This window comes from Saccoglossus kowalevskii, chromosome 1 (genome assembly GCF_978046115.1).
Source record: "Saccoglossus kowalevskii chromosome 1, keSacKowa6.1, whole genome shotgun sequence".
Lineage (NCBI taxonomy): Eukaryota > Metazoa > Hemichordata > Enteropneusta > Harrimaniidae > Saccoglossus > Saccoglossus kowalevskii.
The window spans coordinates 27,122,715-27,143,310 of NC_140641.1; the positions used below are offsets into that span (position 1 = coordinate 27,122,715).

General features: G+C 35.8%; 1 protein-coding gene across 1 annotated transcript; it reads left to right on the forward strand.

The window, feature by feature from the left end:
- Positions 1–20,361, forward strand: LOC102805070 (uncharacterized). Its single transcript, XM_085500140.1, has 12 exons — positions 1–706; positions 1,979–2,483; positions 3,892–4,081; positions 4,382–4,555; positions 4,670–4,820; positions 7,042–7,155; positions 7,953–8,050; positions 9,888–9,953; positions 12,461–12,610; positions 13,564–13,659; positions 15,244–15,330; positions 19,174–20,361. The coding sequence occupies exons 1-12, from the start codon at positions 256–258 to the stop codon at positions 19,246–19,248; spliced, it is 2,157 nt and encodes a 718-aa protein (XP_085356266.1). The 5' UTR covers positions 1–255; the 3' UTR covers positions 19,249–20,361.
- The last annotated feature ends 235 nt before the right edge of the window (positions 20,362–20,596 follow it).

A 20,596-nucleotide genomic window follows, 5' to 3' on the forward strand; every position in this document is an offset into this window, starting at 1 on the left:
CAACATGGCGGGAGGTTGGAAATCTGCAACGTAAAAATGATCGATGCACATTTGGATCCTGTGATCGTCGCGTGTACGACCATGAACATGACTATTGGGTAAAACCTCGTGTATTTGCAGTAACTGTGCGTTTCAATCTGTTTAAATGGATGTTATCCCGCAATTTGTCTGATCACCCTGGATGCAATATACAGACTGGTGGTTTTGGTTCGCCAATGTAAATTTTGCCCTTTGATAACTACATCAACAACTACCATGTCAGAAGACGACACTGCACCCCTCAAAACATCTAGGAGGAGAAGAACAATGTCAGGAAAAAGGAGGGCAGTCCTTTCGGATTCTGATGAAGACCACGAATTGTCTCAGATCTCTGACGTGAAACACAGGGCATACAATTTCCGGGGTAGAGATAAACAACCCTCGTACAACAAAGGCAGTGCACGCGCAGTTGCAAAGATGAGCTTAGAGAAACAACTTATATCTAGCTCCGATGACGAACTTCCGAAAAAAACACACAGACGTACGACCCGACCGGCGCTAACGTTGGACTCCGACACGACCCCCGAGAGTGAAAGTGAGAATTGGGACTCGGTGGTCTCTCCTCCACTTTCAGTTCACCTTCGAGACCGCAGGAAAATATCATCTTCTTCTAAAAAACAAAAATTGATGGAGTTGAAACGACTGCAGCGAATTCGAAAAAGACAAGGTATTTAAAAAGAAAAATTGTATTATGTATCATAGACCATGGATATACCTGCATACCTACAATCACAGTCCCTCTATCATGATACTATCATTGATAGAGGGACTGTGCTACAATAAATAACTACTGTAGAATACTTTATTTTCGATTGGAATTTATTTTTGCTATTTTCGCTGAATGGATGATTCCGTGAAAATATATTTCACATTAAACTCATCAAAAATCAGTGAAAATAAATTCCATACAAAATGCCCAAAAAGCCTTTTCAGCGAAAATTAATTCCAGCGAAAATAAAGTATTCCACAGTATATTGTATCACTGTTACTACAAGAACCGTGATTGTATATGTAGGCATTATTTTATAAGATTAGAGAATTTCTAGCCATGTACAGTGATAATATTTATTAACTCATATTAAATCCCGGAGAAGATAAAAATGATCATACACATAAAACAAATAAAAAAAAAAAATTATTAATGCTCCCAACTCATTCAAGTCACAGTCACTCTCTGGTATTAAGACTGGTCCTAATGAACTGAGCTACGAGAAGTGACATATGTTGCTCATAATGGAAATAAATTTACCACTCACACTTTCTGCTTTGTTAAGTAAATACAGTTTGTGTATATGCTGGGCAATTCAAAACAAAATGTTTTTCATCTTCAACTTGGTATTGGTATTGTCACAGAATGCACTGGACACTAAGAAATGTTTGATTGTGAACACAGAAATGAGTAAGGTTATTGGCCCCATTCAAAAGTGTCAAAAACATATATCACAATTTGTGAATAAACACTGACACCACCAAAAATGGTCTGAAATGAACACAAATCAGTTCTTTCACAGACTTACTAGTTTAATGAGGATTTCAGAAAATGTAGATTTCTCTTGCGAGTTTATGACCATATTGAATTTTGTGTGACACATATCACACACTTGCAAACCCTCATAAATCTTTAATGTAGAAGATGCTTACACACAAAAGAACATTAAAAGAAAATACTGTAAAATGCTTTATTTTAGCTGGAATTAATTTTCGCTGAAAAGACTTTTTGGGTATTTTGCATTGAATTTATTTTCATTTATTGAATTAATTTATTTTGACGAGTTGAATATAAAATATAGAAAAAAGGTATATTCGCTGGATTTTATTTTCAATGAATCATTCCTTCAGTGAAAATAGCGAAAATTAATTCCAAGGGAAAAAAAAAGTATTTTACAGTAGAATAGTGGTATATATTGTTACATTAAACCATGGTCATCTCTCACCCTAGGTGATAAAAGGGCGGAAAAAGAGCAGATACATCAAAACGAGAAATCACAGAATACCTCTACCTCACAAATCTTGCCATCCAGTAGAAAGAATATTCTAACGCAACAAGATAACCAATGCTCAACTCTGAATGCATGTAAGCCAATTGATAAAGATAACGTCCGTTCAAGATGTATCACACAAAAGACATTAGATGGTTCTCTGAGCAAGGATGCTGTCAGTAGAATACCTAGCATTACAGATGATTTGGATTCTAATGATGATCCCACCTCTGACGCGCAGTTAGTGGATGTCTTGGATTGTATTTCAGAAATGAATACATGTGTGTTGACAGGGACACTTGTGTCTGAGAATGTAATTGATTTATGTGAATCTTACGCAAGTAAACAACTTGTGAATACTGATAGCAGTGACAGTGACGTTGTATCTAGTAGAACTCGGAAACGAGTCAAGAAAATCCTGGTTGACACTGACGATGAGGAGGAAAACGTCACACATGAGGAGAGGTAGGTTTCTTTAGTTCTGAAAACACTTGACATTGTTACAACACAACCCTGTCATGTAGTCCCAAACATGAATATGACTTTTGTGGCACAATTGTAAGTCAGCACTATCACTTGTAATTTGCATATAACAAAGTCAGGAGAGACAACATTGACATTCAATGTCCAGAACTGTCACCTGGCACAAAAATAATTTAAAATGAAACATTCTAGTACATCTCCTTACTAGACTTTTAAAAGTGTAGTTGCGTGCATGCACAACCTGGTAGCACTTGCTAAGAGCTAAGAAAACTTGCTTGAACGCTTAGTGCAGACTATGTCTAGTACAAGCTATATGTAAATCTGAGACTCATTTTTAAGAATCTGTGTATGTGAATGGTTAGCTTAGACTAAGCAACCTCTGTAACCCAGGGTTCTGCCTAGCCCTGAGTATGGTCCTGTAGGTTGGCCTCCTTCTGCTGATCATTCAGCCCCCACAGTCCTGAGAAGTCGCATAGATCAGGGATTCGACACCCAGCTACATATTTATGGCGGAGAGCCTTTCTGCAGTTTTCATGATTGTAACCTGCTAAAACATCTACATTGTATCGGCCTTTTTATGACCGAAAATTTAATCTACAGCACTGAAACGTTCGCGAAAGCTAGTTTTATGCAACGAAACGACCTTTTGTTAAGAACAAGATGGCGGCGTATATTTTCTAGTGACCCTAGTGGGAAGGAGGCCAACCTACAGGACTGTACCCGCAACCATATCACTGTATTGTCCATTTAAAAAATTTATATTACCGTATGACAACTCATTTTGGTATGTCACTTCAAACATGTATTATAGTATTGGTACCAATTTATTGAATGCATTGAACAACCCATGATAACCATGAATAACGACTAATAGTTTATTAGCATATGCATATATTCTAATTATCATTACAATTAGCGTAATTAGTACATGTATATCAATCATTTTATTGTTTTCTTGAAAAATTAATCACGGTGCATGGAACTATATAAAAATCACACCTCCATTTATGGTGGTACATGTACCTGTAACAGGCAGCTTTAACCGTTCCAGGAAAAATCACTCTGGAATGTTTATTTAAAGTACAGTGTATATTATTGGCAGTTCATAAATTCACAAGAAAACTTGACTAATAACTAATAATTTGACAAACATAAGAACATGTGTACAATTAATGTTAGTCAGAGATGCTGACAACTTCTGATCAATTGCTTGTATGTATATCTGTTATTATTTATTAACAAGGCAGCTACTTTATGATTATTATAAAATATTAAAATACTATTAAAGAAGTAAATAAAAAGTAAAGAAAATTTAAAACAAAACAATTTGTAAGGGGGGAAAAATCATTAAAAGCATTTTAAACAAAGTGTTGCTGTTTGTTATGTTTAGGGATATAAGTGAGAATGAACCTGAAAACCAAAGTGATGATGATGATGATGATATGAGTGGTTTCATTGTTGATGACAATGAAGATTTGGAAAATGTTGCTATCTCCGATGGTGATGATAATCTAGAACTGGAATCTGAAGATGGTGAATATGAAGAGAAATATGTAGAGATGGATGATGATGAATATCAGGTACCTTTTAATTCATTTAGTAAATTTTTTTATTGTGTTTATTTTTTTCTCTCCTGTGTGTTACATGTAGTTATAGAAAAATTATTTAATGATCCAGTAAAAATGCACTTTTGGGTACTCAAAATTATAGAACATACTTTAAGTCTACAACTCCATATTGTCATATAACTACAGTTAATTGTCTAATTTGATGAACTTTAGTGATTTAATTAATTAATTTGAGGAAATTAACTACTAAGACTAGAGTCACAATAACAGCCTATGCTTAACGGTAAATAGAAATTTCTTATAACTATACAGCTGAAGAATTTTGTTGTTGAAAAGAAGTTACTCTCCAGTGAGAAAGTCATCTCTAGTGTCTGGAAAAGAGAAGGAGAACTGCTGCATCAGTATAAAAGACAAGAAACTGATTGCCATGGTGATGACCTTGATGATGGTGATGAAGAGCTAGATATCTTTGAAAGAACTGATGAAGTAAGACAAGCCACTTCATTACCTTCTTACAGTTTATATCATAGAAAATGTTGCTCCCTTGGTGTATATGCTCCCTGAACATTTTTTTTAATGGTCATTTTACTTATTTATTAGACTGCAGATTATAGAACGAAAGGCAGGAATCAATATCGACCTATCACTGTTCAGTGGCTACATGACAAGGAAAGAGAAGAGAATACCGCCATTCAAGTGATATCTTGGGACCCTCCAATATCAGTGGAAGTCACTGATGAGTTGTTGCCAGGTACAAGTACTTTTCATTCACCCATCTACCCGTTTCAATTACTATAGGTTTGATGCAGTGAAATCAAAGAGCCTCTAATTTGTCAAGGGGCTGTAATCAGAGCTTTTCTGTCTATAGTGAGTACCAGATGGTGCTTGATTTTGGATTAAAATCATATTCAGGGTTTTGTTTGTGACAGGTATCTAAGTTTAGTTTTGACAGGTATCCAGGTTTTTGTTGGACAGGTATCCAGGTTTTGGTTTTGACAGGTATCCATGATTTGATTTTGACAGGTATCCAGGGTTTTATTTTGACAGGTATCCATGATTTGATTTTGACAGGTATCAATGATTTGATTTTGACAGGTATCCATGATTTGATCGTGACAGGTATCCAGGATTTGATTTTGACAGGTATTCAGGGTTCGATTCACACAGGTATTCAGAGTTCGATTCACACAGGTATTCAGAGTTCGATTCACACAGGTATTCAGGGTTTGATTCACACAGGTATTCAGGGTTCGATTCACACAGGTATTCAGAGTTCCATTCACACAGGTATTCAGGATTCGATTCACACAGGTATTCATCGTTCGATTTACACAGGTATTCAGAGTTCGATTCACACAGGTATTCAGGGTTCGATTCACACAGGTATTCAGAGTACGATTCACACAGGTATTCAGGGTTCGATTCACACAGGTATTCAGGGTTCGATTCACACAGGTATTCAGAGTTCGATTCACACAGGTATTCAGGGTTCGATTCACACAGGTATTCAGGGTTTGATTCACACAGGTATTCAGGGTTCGATTCACACAGGTATTCAGGGTTCGATTCACACAGGTATTCAGAGTTCGATTCACACAGGTATTCAGGGTTCGATTCACACAGGTATTCAGGGTTCGATTCACACAGGTATTCAGGGTTCGATTCACACAGGTATTCAGGGTTCGATTCACACAGGTATTCAGAGTTCGTTTCACACAGGTATTCAGGGTTCGACTCACACAGGTATTCAGGGTTCGATTCACACAGGTATTCAGGGTTCGATTCACACAGGTATTCAGAGTTCGATTCACACAGGTATTCAGAGTTCGATTCACACAGGTATTCAGGGTTCGATTCACACAGGTATTCAGGGTTCGATTCACACAGGTATTCAGGGTTTGATTCACACAGGTATTCAGGGTTCGATTCACACAGGTATTCAGGGTTCGATTCACAAAGGTATTCAGGGTTCGATTCACACAGGTATTCAGAGTTCGATTCACACAGGTATTCAGGGTTTGATTCACACAGGTATTCAGGGTTCGATTCACACAGGTATTCAGGGTTCGATTCACACAGGTATTCAGACTTCGATTCACACAGGTATTCAGGGTTCGATTCACACAGGTATTCAGGGTTCGATTCACACAGGTATTCAGGGTTCGATTCACACAGGTATTCAGGGTTCGATTCACACAGGTATTCAGGGTTCGATTCACACAGGTATTCAGAGTTCGTTTCACACAGGTATTCAGGGTTCGATTCACACAGGTATTCAGGGTTCGATTCACACAGGTATTCAGGGTTCGATTCACACAGGTATTCAGAGTTCGATTCACACAGGTATTCAGAGTTCGATTCACACAGGTATTCAGGGTTCGATTCACACAGGTATTCAGAGTTCGATTCACACAGGTAGTCAGAGTTAGATTCACACAGGTAATCAGACTTCGATTCACACAGGTATTCAGAGTTCGATTCACACAGGTATTCAGGGTTCGATTCACACAGGTATTCAAGGTTCGATTCACACAGGTATTCAGGGTTTGATTCACACAGGTATTCAGGGTTCGATTCACACAGGTATTCAGGGTTCGATTCACACAGGTATTCAGGGTTCGATTCACACAGGTATTCAGAGTTCGATTCACACAGGTATTCAGGGTTTGATTCACACAGGTATTCAGGGTTCGATTCACACAGGTATCAAGGTTTTTGTTTCCGTACTTACAAATATCTTTATTATATTTTGCTGCTTATGTGAATAGGAACAGTCTCGGAGAACTTAATACAAAGAAATGCATATCATTGTCTGTTGTGTCTGCGCTGAATGTGTTTTTATTGGTATGATTGCTCCATATATTGCACATTAATGAAATTACCGGTACATAACTTTTATCAACTTTTTTCAAAACAATGATTCAAATCATCCGTATTCGTAGTATCAGTATGTGTTTTATATTTATTTACAGAAATGATGACAATTTTTGCTCGTGGTCTAAAAGAAGTATTTGAGATTTATCTCCAAGCATTACTTAGTACTGTTATTGATCCAGACTTTCTGGTATCGGTTTATGAAGAACAAGGTGAGAATGACCTCAATAACCTATAATTCAACCCAACTAAGTTATCAAAACGTTTGTACAAAGTTTATTATCATAGATGAAGGAAATGGTGTATGTGGGAAAAATATTTGCCCTGGTTATCACTGATTTTATTGTTGTCTCAAGCATGACCAATTTTTGACCAATCTTTTTCAAACTTGAATATATTATTAACCTCTTGGAGATCTCGGCAAAGTTCAAATTATTGGAAATGTTACTCGGAAATTGTCTTTTTCTTCTTGTGGAAATCTTATCAATGACTAAGATGTTAACCTCTTTCAATTTCGGTGTAATTAGCATGTCTGATTTGCAAGATATGCAAGATAAATGATATACGCTAAATTAAAATATTTGTTAGTCAGAAAAATAATTGCAAAGAAAGAAAAAAATTACGCTACTGATCATTAGTTGGAAGTAGCAAGAAGTAAAACTTATGTGCTTGAGCTTACCTACTATCAAAATGTTTTTATGCGCATATTAATACAGATACCCAGCATTTATTTAATTTATATACACAGTAAGATAATCACCGTTGTGAGAAACACATAATAGTCAGTCTTGTTTGAATCCCAACTAAATTCTTATTCCTTATTTAATATCTAAATTCTCAATGAGAAAGGTTTTAATAGTTGTACTATGTTTCTATAAATTCTTTGTTAAATTGACAGGAATTCTTATTGCCTGTCTACGTGTCTTGAATCAAATTTGGAAAAATTATTCAAATTTGTTTTGTGACAGCTGTTACAAAAATTGATCAATATATAATTATTATATTCCAGATCCATATTTTGTACCTGCACTGAGAAAGGTAGATGCCAAGCTTGAAGACCAAAAGTATTTCTTAGTGAAGAGCGGAGCATGGAGACCTTATTATAAGGTGTGTATGTACAAGTATGTACCGTAGTTGTCCGGGTGAGTGCCTAGGATTCTGAACATGGAAAATTGACCAAAAAAAATAGGGGTGGACGTTTGCCCGGACATCCCCTGCAAAAAATCAAGAATTTGTGAAAATTGACAACACGCAGATCATACTGCAGCGGGGAATAGAATGGCAAATGAAAACATGCAAGATTAGGAGTATAATAAAAATAATTTATTGCTTATAGTGTAACAAATAAACCAGAAATAATAAAAATCGACAGTGAGGAATTATCAGGGACTATGATTTGAATTAGAATTTCCCTGCCACAAACACGCCCAATATGCATCAACACACAATGAACTAAAATGTCAGGGGTCAAACTGTGTAAAATTATTTCCGGTTTTGACAAACAGTCATACACGAACAATAATAATTCACAAATTTACACACTGAAAATTACGAAAGTTCATAGTTGTTTCTCAGATCTCTATTTGCACATTCATTGCAATATTCGTCAAAGTCAAACCCAAAGTCCAAGTCGGCGTCACTGTCGCCATCCAACAAAATTCCTACAGCTTCGTCTTGAAGTTTGTTGATGTTGACGCACACAAATTGGACTCAGCACTTTTAATCCACAAATTTCGCAGTCTGTCAGCTTGGCACTTTGCATTCATGTCTAATTACAATAAACAGACAAGAAAAATGGGTTCGCGTGCAAACAACTCTTCTTTATCATCTTTAAACTTTAAGCGTCTGCTTTACTGATTGGCAAGTTGTATCATAGAGGCAAAGTCATTGGTGTGATATTGCAAATGCAAACATTGATGGCCAAAGTTATGGATTCACAAGCTGCTACCAAATATTTTATAAAGCCAAAACAACATGGTTGCTACAATATTGCAACATTGGTTTCATTGTCGATGATGCTAAAGCCGAACGAGTGCGGCTCTCGATACTGTAAGATTTGCTTGAATCTTTTTTAAGGAAACACAAACCAATCAGCCCTTTTCAGGGCCGCAAGGTATTTCAAAAAGAGAACTACCATTTCTGATTTAATATACATTTTGTAGACTTGCAAAAAAAGACCCCCTGGGCGTATGCCCTGATATGGCCTCAATTTCTTTATTGTATCAAAATTGGGGGGGGGGGGGTGGGCGTTTGCCTGGGCATGGGCGCTTATCCAGATAACTACAGTATAAGATAAAGAGAATGTAACTGATATTTCCATTCCTAGTGATATGCAATAAAGATCTGTACGAGCTCCATTTGTATGTAAGTCAAACATGTTTTGTCTAATGGTATCACAGGTTGGATTCCAAGGTTATCACCCTATTCAAAAAGGGAAAATAAAAATGGGAAAACACTAAAATAAAATGAATTTTCTGTATACTGTTGTCCTCAGTGCTTCACATCTCAAGACAAAAACTTTGATGTATGATGGACGTAAAATTTTGGTATTTTGTGAATTAATTTATTTAAATTATTTGAAGTGCCACAGTTGCCACATATTGCATCATGATTCTTCCCAGAGCATTATAGAAGAATCATATTATTTTACAATTGTGAATATATACATTGTTATAGAACTCACTTATTATTAAAACAATGAATAATGTAACAATAGATACAATAGATTCTTAATAGTGTTATGCAAATTAGTTGTGGCACTATGTTATTTGCTGGATAGACCACTGGAAGGTGTTCTAATCTTATAAGTTGTACGTCACATGGGACCCATGCCCAACTTGCAAAATATTGGAGTGGATTACCTAGTGGCACTTTGGTAACTTTTTAAAATGTTTACTTTTTTTTGCAAGGTTTAAAACTTTCTTACATTGTTTTTATTTTCCAGAAAGTTATTGAAAAATATCATGTGATGGATTTTGATGAGTTTTCAAGTGCAGGCGGTGGATGTGAGGTAAGCTGTTAAAAGTCAGCAATACATGTTAGTTTCAGTCAGGCATGAATGCTTCATTTTGCTTGATTTTTTTTTTTAGTTTTGCTCGTATTTGTAGTCATATTTACAGTGCCCTTCCACGATGGTTGACACTGTATTTCCCAGAATGCATTGCGTAGTGTTATTCATGTAAGCCTATATTCCTAACTTTCAAATATTGATTTTTGCCAGAACACCTCTAGAGGGCGTATTAAAGTACCCGGATTACAGTGGTGTTCGTTGTCTGTAGTGGGGTTGAATTAATACAACATTGTATGCACCCAATAAGCATCATGCTGCAAGTGAATGTATTTTTAGATTGTGACCATACAGGCCATATAAAGTGGTTAACTGGTACTGGTGAAAAATAAAAATTAGTTCATCAGCAAGTTCTACAAGTTCTATAAGCTTTCCCTTTTGTGCATTACTGCCAAGCTCCTGGAGGAATTTGCAAAATTCTGGAACTTTCTTTCAAAAACAGTCCCCACTCGCAGTGCCCCCTCACACGTTCAAACCTTGAAATGGTTAATATGCAAATGAGCAGCCATTAAGAAAGTCAGAAATTGGCTGGTGTTTCATAAAGTCTGTTTCCACCATTTTTTTTAACTCCGCTGTCGACTTTGTCGAGCGGAGCTTATCATATGAGTGATTGTCCGTCGTCGTCGTCCGTGTCAATGTTTTACTTTTTCGACTTCTTCTTGAAAACTACAAGCCTGAATGCTTTGATACTTGGTGTATATGTACCTTGGGTAGACCTCTCTTAGGTTTGTTCATTTCATGTTGATATCTTCAATTCTCTAATTTTGGTGAATATTTTTGTCATTTTTGGTAAAAAGTGATATTTTCGACTTTTTGTTAAAAACCGCAAGTGCAATTGCTTTGATATTACATATATAGGTACTACATGTGGACCTCTCTCCGATTTGTTCATTTTGTAATGATATCTTTAATTCTCTAATTTTGGTGAATATTTTTGTAATTTTTGGTAAAAAGTGATATTTTCGATTTCTTGTTAAAAACCACAAGTCCGATTGCTTTGATATTACATATATAGGTACTACATGTGGACCTCTCTCAGATTTGTTCATTTTGTGATGATGTCTTCAATTCTCTAATTTTGGTGAATATTTTTGTAATTTTTGGTAAAAAGTGATATTTTCGACTTCTTGTTAAAAACCAATAGTTCAATTGCTTTGATATTACATATTTAGATACTACATGTAGACCTTTCTCAGATTTGTTCATTTCGGGATGGTATCTTCGATTCTATAATTTTGGTGAATATTTTTGTCATTTTTGGTAAAAAGTGATATTTTCGACTTCTTGTAAAAAACCAATAGTCTGATTGCTTTGATATTACATATATAGGTACTACATGTGGACCTCTCTCAGATTTGTTCATTTTGTGATGGTATCTTCAATTCTCTAATTTTGGTGAATATTTTTGTAATTTTTGGTAAAAAGTGATATTTTCGACTTGTTAAAAACCAAAAGTTCAATTGCTTTGATATTACATATTTAGATACTACATGTAGACCTTTCTCAGATTTGTTCATTTCGTGATGGTATCTTCGATTCTATAATTTTGGTGAATATTTTTGTCATTTTTGGTAAAAAGTGATATTTTCGACTTCTTGTAAAAAACCAATAGTCTGATTGCTTTGATATTACATATATAGGTACTACATGTGGACCTCTCTCAGATTTGTTCATTTTGTGATGGTATCTTCAATTCTCTAATTTTGGTGAATATTTTTGTAATTTTTGGTAAAAAGTGATATTTTCGACTTGTTAAAAACCAAAAGTTCAATTGCTTTGATATTACTATATAGATACTACATGTAGACCTCTCTCAGATTTGTTCATTTTGTGATGGTATCTTCAATTCTCTAATTTTGGTGAATATTTTTGTAATTTTTGGTAAAAAGTGATATTTTCGACTTGTTAAAAACCAAAAGTTCAATTGCTTTGATATTACATATTTAGATACTACATGTAGACCTTTCTCAGATTTGTTCATTTCGTGATGGTATCTTCGATTCTATAATTTTGGTGAATATTTTGGTCATTTTTGGTAGAAAGTGATATTTTCGACTTCTTGTTAAAAACTGTAAGTCCGATTGCTTTGATACTATACATATTGTTCATTTTCTAATGATGTCTTCAGTTCTTTAATTGAAATGTGCATTGCTAACAGCGGAGCTATCTCAGCCGATAGGCTGCTTGTTTTATTTTTAGCAGTGCTAACAATAAATCTTCATTCTAACACACATACAGTAATTATTTGACGCTTTTTTCAAGATGTCTATTTGCTGGAAATTGTTTTAACTTGCAAAAGCTTTCTAGTTGTCTTTATGTACATGCTTTGAATAATTCATTTCTAACTAAAGTTGGTAATTATCCACTGACAATTTGTTTGTGTTTGTGTAACTACATGTAGATGGAAGGATTGAATGCTTATTGATTCAGTTTCCATTTATATTTCGAAGGCATGTATTTTAACTAATCGAATTGCATCCTATGATGTGACTTTTTCTGGAGATCCATACAACCCATTGACCTTGGAAATACTGGAGAGTGATAGTGAAGATGAGAGGGATGCTGATGTTAACACAGATGATGAAAATGAAGACGACCTTGTGAGTGTCAATGATTTAATGAACACATTTATCGCTCGGTTTCAATATGGCCATCATGCATATAACCATATATTGCACCCTATTTATGACATCGTTCCTATGGTAATGTAGTCTACAGAGGTGGGTCTAATAAGTTACTAACTTTTGAATGATTTAGTATTCAATATATGCAATATTTGAATTATGCAAATGCTGTATTTATAATTCATGAGGGTTCTGCCATTGCTAGTATATATACCTTGGAGTTGGTTGAGAAATGTATTATCAGAGCTGGACATCCGAGCATTTTCACTGCCTGGCAACCATGACGATGAAAACAAAGGCTGAAATATCACAGAAAACTTTATTTTGAGTTAGTCGTTGAGACTCTCCTGAACAGTGTAACAAGATTACCCCTACATATGCAACATATATAAATTTGATTGCTCAGGATTACTTCAATTTGAGTTTGTGCTGTTTCCTCCACTTAAGCAGTTTTCAGCGACTCCTTGATCGGCATTTCACAGAAGCTTGCGCAGAGCCCATAGGTACATAAATACATATTACAGTGGCGTGCATCTTAGCAACGTAGAAGGTTCTGTGACGTAGCTCCTCCCCCTCTCTGAGGTAACTCTGTTTTTGAGTCTGGTACACGTTTCCTGTTCAATAAAGCTGACTGAAATAAAATCCTCTGAGTATTCTGAGGTCAGCTACATGTCTGTGAATTTTTGATTTCTGGTGTATCATTTGTCAGTTTGAGGATGGCCGATGTATCCGGGACACTCGTTATTTTTATATTTAAGTTTTGTACTATGCTCCAGTAAAATAAAGAACGCAAACAAATTTAATCGTGCAGCATGCAAAGTTACCATGATTGAAAGTTTTGGCAAAACAAGCCAGAAAACTTTGATATGTCTCAAGAAGTGAGTGGGCTATCCATTTTCAGGTGATAACTGCTGTTTTCTGTTTTCTAGAGTTTTTCCATTGGTCGTTACTGTTGCAAAAGATCTGAACTTTATCATTCCCTTCACCACTTTAAGTTCCATATGTATCAAGATTGCAGAAAACAGGTAATGTATGCATTCTAGACCAAGGGCGATAGGCAAAAGTGCCTGGGTTAATGCAATACTAGAAATAATACATGAATATTCTTCTTCTTGGATAAAATAAGTTATTAGTAACATTCTAGAAATGGAAAAAAAACAGTACTACCAGCATTACCATGGTGACATGTTTTCACTCAAACTCGTACATGTATTGGTTTTGCGTCTTGCTCGGACTCTGAGTTTTAGAAAACATACTGGTACGTCTAGCACATACAAGACATCGCCACAGACTTTTTGAAATCATTCGAATGTAGGACGCCTTCTCTACGCTTTTCATAATAGATGGGGTATGACACATCCAAAGCTGACCAATGTGTTCGCCATATAGAACACGTGACCTGCAATTTTTCATCCAATGCTTGTACCATTGCTTACGTGTACCATGCTCTTTTTAGCATTATTGTGCATGTATGCCTTATATAAAAGAAGGTACACACCATGTTCAATTATTAAAAAACGTAATTAACTAATCTGAGCTCAATATCAAGTGTTTGCTGTGAAATGCAGGAACTTTAATAATCGCTGTCACTAGATGCATAGCTGCCGTTCTGTGCATATTTAAAGTTAGTTCGATGACAGGCGAAATAATCTTACCAGAAATAAAACAAAGATATACCCTCACACAACTGCAGCTACTGATGTGTTATTAACAACCAACTTCCCGGGTGATTTTGAACAATATTTGTACAGCCAGCGTCAGGGTGCGGTAACTCAAAAAATAGGCTCGATCAAGCAAAATTTTCCATTTGTTCATAAAAAATTAGGTTTATTTCTTTATTTATAAAGATTTTCAAAAATTACGTACTATTTTACACTAAAATAATGATGATGTTAATACTGTTCGCGAACGAGAATTCTGGTACGCGGTGTGTCTGAAAATGGAATGCGCTGTGTCATACCTCGTCTATTTTATAGTCCTTTAGCGGAATTTCAACTATGAAGTGGAAGCGCGTGTAATTCATCGGTGGCAGCACTGTTAAATATTTTTTACAACTCTCATGTACACTTACGGCTTTCTCAATTTATTGGTGAAGAAATTAAATATAGATATAATGGCGCAGTATCTAGTTTGTGTGTATATTTAATACGAATATTATTTCTTGAATCTTTCAAAGCAGAATGTATCACTGATCCAACATTTTTGCCTAACACCCTTGTCTAGACCGAATAATTCTCTTTTTCTCGCCTTTGGTGTCCAGGTCAACCATCCTCGTTTGCTCGTAATCCCTTAGTTGTTCTAGCAGCCGTAACACAGTTATGAAAAGTTACCTCTCACTTTTGCCATTTGGTGGAACCCCGAATCCCTTCATTCTTTTCATGTCTCGTACGTTATGTCTCGTACTTTATGCAAGTCTGATTGCTTTGATATTATACATATAGGTACCTCTCTCAGATTTGTTCACTTCAAGATGATATCTTCGGTTCTTATTGAAATGTGCATTGCTAACAGCGAAGCTATCTCAGCTGAGAGGCTGCTTGTTCTATTTATTGTGTTTGTCTGTTTTGTTATGTTGCCAAGGTAACCAAATGTTGACTGTGTTATTGTAGGTTGAATATATAAGACTGATAAAACACAAAGTAAGAGATGATGAAGTGATTCAGATATGTATGGAAGACAACAATTGGATTGAACGGGTGAGTAACAGGGCAGTCTGTTTCATGCAAAGTAACACCAGAGGGCATTCTATTGAAAATATGCTAACAGTTGAGGGCAGTATATTAAATAAGGTAACTTTGAAAGACAAGAAGAAACTTAAATTTACGCTGGCATTATTCCTAATAGTAATAAACTCTTCGACAAGTAATTATAGTACATGTACTTATATAAGATACAAAGTAAATGATTCTAGAGGGCAGTTTTTTTTTTCGATTATCGCATCATTGTATCGGCTGGTTCTCGCCTCAAGTGTCAATGGTTCCGCCATTTTGATTGGTCCATCATTTTCTCATTGCTTGTTAGTCTCCGTTCGGACGCAGTCCGAAAACGGGGACTTATGTTTTGCCCTGTGTGCGTCCGTCCGTCCGTGCGTCCGTGATCACCTGTATCTCGAACATGCATGGACCGATTAAGTTCAAACTTCACTCATACATCACACATTATATGGGACATATGCACATGCATTTTTTTCATGATCCTATTAACGATAGCCGAATAGCGGCCATTTTAAGGCCGAAAATGCATCAAAATCGCACATTTTCACCATTCCGGACCCGGATCTCAGTTAAGCATGGACGGATTTTGTTCAAATTTGGTACATACATTAAACATAATAGGACCTTGATGCACGTCATTTTTTTTGGATCGGGTTCGAAATGGCCGACTGGCGGCCATTTTGTTTTAAAGAATTCAGTTCTGGATCCGTATCTGAGACATGCTTGGATTGATCAAGTTCAAACTTCACACACACAAGGTACATCATGTCACAAATATGTATGTGCATTTGTTTCATGATCTCATTAACGATAGCCAAATGGCGGCCGCTTTAAGGCCGAAAAAGCATTGAAATCGCACATTTTCACCATTCCGGACCCGGATCTCAGTTATGCATGGACAGATTTCATTCAAATTTGGTACATACATTAAACATAATAGGACCTTGATGCACGTCATTTTTTTTTCGGATCAAGTTCGAAATGGCCGACTGGCGGCCATTTTGTTTTAAAGAATTCAGTTCTGGATCCGTATCCGAGACATGTCTGGATTGATCAAGTTCAAACTTCACACACACAAGGTACATCATGTCACAAATATGTATGTGCATTTGTTTCATGATCTCATTAACGATAGCCAAATGGGGGCCGCTTTAAGGCCGAAAATGCATTGAAATCGCACATTTTCACCATTCCGGACCCGTATCTCAGTTATGTATGGATGGATTTTGTTCAAATTTGGTACATACATTAAACATAATAGGACCTTGATGCACGTCTTTTTTTTTTCGGATCAAGTTCGAAATGGCCGACTGGCGGCCATTTTGTTAAAGAATTCAGTTCTGGATCCGTATCCAAGACATGTCTGGATTGATCAAGTTCAAACTTCACACACACATGGTACATCATGTCACAAATAGATATGTGCATTTGTTTCATGATCTGCTTAACAATAGCGGAATGATGGCCATTTTAAGGCCGAAAATGCATCAAAATCACGTATTTTCACAATTCCGGAACCTGATCTCAGTCATGCATGGATGGATTTTGTTCAGATTTAGCACAATGTGTTGTACATATGCAGGTGCATTTCGGTCATGATATGTCACTCAAATATGACGGAACGGGGACGTGTCATTGACAATGACTTGTTCTATTTCTCTTGGTTACCTGATGTCAGGTCTTACGCTCGTGGCCATGGCCGTTCAGGAGTTTCCTTTTACTTTCGAAAGTTGACTGTTTATAAATTTACACAGAAACGGCAAGAAATGCCAGAAACATCTCAAATATATAAATCTATGCAGGCAAAATGTATAGGCATGGCGTAATGAAAACTAATGAATATTAGAATATTTTCGAATTACGTCACTTAGTCACGTGAATTTGGGTCGGAATCCCGGTCCAGTGGGACAGTATGGCGATTACCTGTGTTCTACTTGCCATTCGCAAAGGACTCCGGGAACCAGCAAAATATATGGTATCTAACTCAGTATCTCTCAATAATTACTGCTTTACAAAAACATCTATGGACCAATGTCACAAGGTTGATTTAAATATTTGGATAAATTATATGAATGTCTAAATGTCGGGTTCCAAATATCACTCGTGTTGCGGGGTTCCTTTACCCGTACCAAATTTATGATTTATACCTCTAAATGAGTAGTTGTGACCTGTTCAGCAATATGTTTGGGAATACGAACATACAAACACAGCATACTAGAGAAGACTAACTAATCAGTAACAAGTAGAGGAATTTAATTAATCACGGAAAACAAATGCATTACAAATAACATTAACCGCTCCCTAAATAAGGGAAATAAATATATACGGTTCGCTCGGGGTTATGAGCACCAGCGCATGTGATGGAAAAATGCCCCAGAGCTCACAAACACGAGCGAGTAACTTAAAATAAATGTTAGATTAATAATAAATAGACTTCATGGTGTAGCTACACAACATTCAAACAAAATACGGCATTCCCCCATTTCAATTGTTGTCTTAATTAACCAGTTTGTGCACGTAAAATAGAATAGTCATAAAAGTTACAGAATGCATTTCACAAAAATACAATAATTAAACACTTGACAGCTAGTGCCCTAGACTAATGGAAAGTGTGGGTGTGGGGTGTATGCGACTCACAGTTATGTCCGTACGACTTGTGGTTATGTCCGTGATGGAAGTCGACGCTCGTTGTACGAAAAACTGAGTGTAGTCACCACCAGGATAGCAGAATTGACGAAGAAACGATGTTACGCGTCGAGACCATTCGCTCGCAGAAACCCAGCGCTGGTTAGTCTTCAGGGAATATTCGAACAGCCATGTGCGTCACCACAACTTCAAGAATCTGGGACCAACTTTGTCAAGGGTCTTCCTCCACCGTGATGTCTAAAGAAGCAACCCCAATGACGTGGCATTCACGCATTATATAGTCGTACACCTGGGATTAACATCACAATACGCTGGAACTTAACGACGGAACCATTTGATGCACAGGGATAATTGACACCACTCAATTACACAATGTAGTGTCACGTTCCACACATTCGCAGTAAACTACTGGAAGTCAATTCAAAACAATTGCTGTGTAGAATAGAATGCATTTAGCATTTCTCCGGTTCAGACTGCCACTTCGATAGCTTTACAGTTATTTCCGACGATCCCTGAAACAGGGTTCCAAAGTCACTGTGACGTGATTTCCATCACGTGCAGGTCACAAGTCTTGACTGTACGTAAAGTTAACGATCTTTCTGAACCGGGGAAGTTGAAATAATCGCGACGTAAATGTACCGTATGTAAATAATAAAAATCTATCTCAGCTGTCATATCCTACCTCGCTGTCATATAGTGGATCTTATCCTTAACTGACCACAGTGAATGTATTTTAATACAGACCTTGTGACAACCAATGAAACCATAAAAAAATATAAAAAAATCTCATCCTAAGTGAAATAGCTGCATACATCAAGCAAGCTGTTTATTCCAAAGCCATAATTGGTTTTGCCGTAGTTTTGGCACAACATTTTTGAGATAATCAAGTATTTTCTATATTTTCACCCAAATAGATGTTATTTCCCATATTCTTCAGATTTGTTTAATTTATGCCACTAGAATTTGTTGTGATTTGATGATTTATTGGCATTTAAGGACTGACCTTCCATGTTGTTGTCATTTCTTCAAAATATCACCATTTTTTTGAACTTGTAAAATTAAAAAAAAATTGTGTGGTGCAAAATTTGAGGATTTTACAGTACCGGTATGTGTTGTTGTTTTTTGGTGTAAAATGTCACAAAAAGTTGATCTTTGCCTTTTTTTTCTTTTTTTTTACAGCGATTCAGTCTGCTGGAAGATTTAATGGACAATGCTTGTAAATATACAAGCGATGGTAAACACTTGGCCCGCTAGTTATGTTTATCAAGAATCACATCACATACTGTCATGCAAATTATATAAAGTTTTTCAAATTCTCTCCGATGCAAACTTTGTATTTTTATTATTCTCAGGTTTCACTGAATGTAATTTTTCAGTGGAGAAATCAATTTAGTATCTTTCATCTTACTTTGAAACTAGATGAAATTTAGGAGATTAATTGTTCCTCGTTGATCAGTTCTTCATTTTCAGTAACCAAGAGAAAAAAATACTACAAGAATGATTGTAGTACTGTAAAACCTTTTGTTGTATTTAGAATATTTTTTCATACCTGGATTTTATTCGGGGATGTGTTTGTTAGAATGACTGTCATTGTGTTTTTTTGCTGAGTGAATAATTAACACTCATATTTTTTTGTGTACACTGAACTTGTTAACTATTCACAGGGTTTTATACATGCAAAATTACAATAGAACATCTTGATTCACTGAAAAAATTGTAATTTTAATACACTGTGACTATGCTTAAAGTATCAAAATAGTGAAATTAACTACCAGTGAAAAGTAATTCACTCACAGTAATCAGAACGTGCATAGAAAAAGGTTGACACTTGATGATACAGGAAACAGAAACACTTAACGACCTGATTGGTTAAACATTGGCCTACTACTGTAAAATACTTTATTTTTGCTATTTTCACTGAATGGACGATTCAGTGAAACTAAAATCCAGCAAATATATCCTTCTTTTTTCTATATTTCACATTCAACTCCATACACCAAAGTACCCAAAAAATCTTTTCAGCTAAAATAAAGTATTTTACAATAAGTCAAAGACAGCTACTCAAATAGTGAAGTACAACATTAATCTGAGCTTTAAAACAATATTTTCTCTATATTGTATCTTTGTCTATGTAGCATGTATTTTAGAATCAGTTTCATGGATTTTAGAATATTAATATGCTTGGTATTTCCTTATTTTATTCTGGTCGTTTTTATTTAAATGATGTTCCTAATGTAATGTAACGATAAGAATGATTTTACTGTTGTGTGCAATACCATGACTAAAAAGATGTAAATCAGTTTACCCAAGAATATATGTTGTTTTTATTATTAACTGATGGTAAATATATATTACAACAAATCTGGACATTGTGATATATTTATCTGCTTTTCCACCAATATCTCAAGCATTACATTTTTGGGACAATTCAAAAACTTGATTGATTGTGGGTTGAAATTCATGCATAATAATTACCTAATTGCTATAATAATAACCATAATACATTTTCAGCTTTTCCATCGATATTCCAAGTACTAATCACATTTCAATCTAACTTGGTCTAAAGACTAGTTTGATGGCAGAAAAGGTTGTCTGGAAAGTC

Bases quoted from the DNA above. Each gene is read 5' to 3' on its own strand.
- LOC102805070 (XM_085500140.1), top strand. From the start codon at position 256: ATGTCAGAAGACGACACTGCACCCCTCAAAACATCTAGGAGGAGAAGA. The intron at 707-1,978 runs GTATTTAAAAAG...CTCTCACCCTAG, and splicing joins GCGAATTCGAAAAAGACAAG to GTGATAAAAGGGCGGAAAAA. The intron at 7,156-7,952 runs GTGAGAATGACC...ATTATATTCCAG, and splicing joins ATCGGTTTATGAAGAACAAG to ATCCATATTTTGTACCTGCA.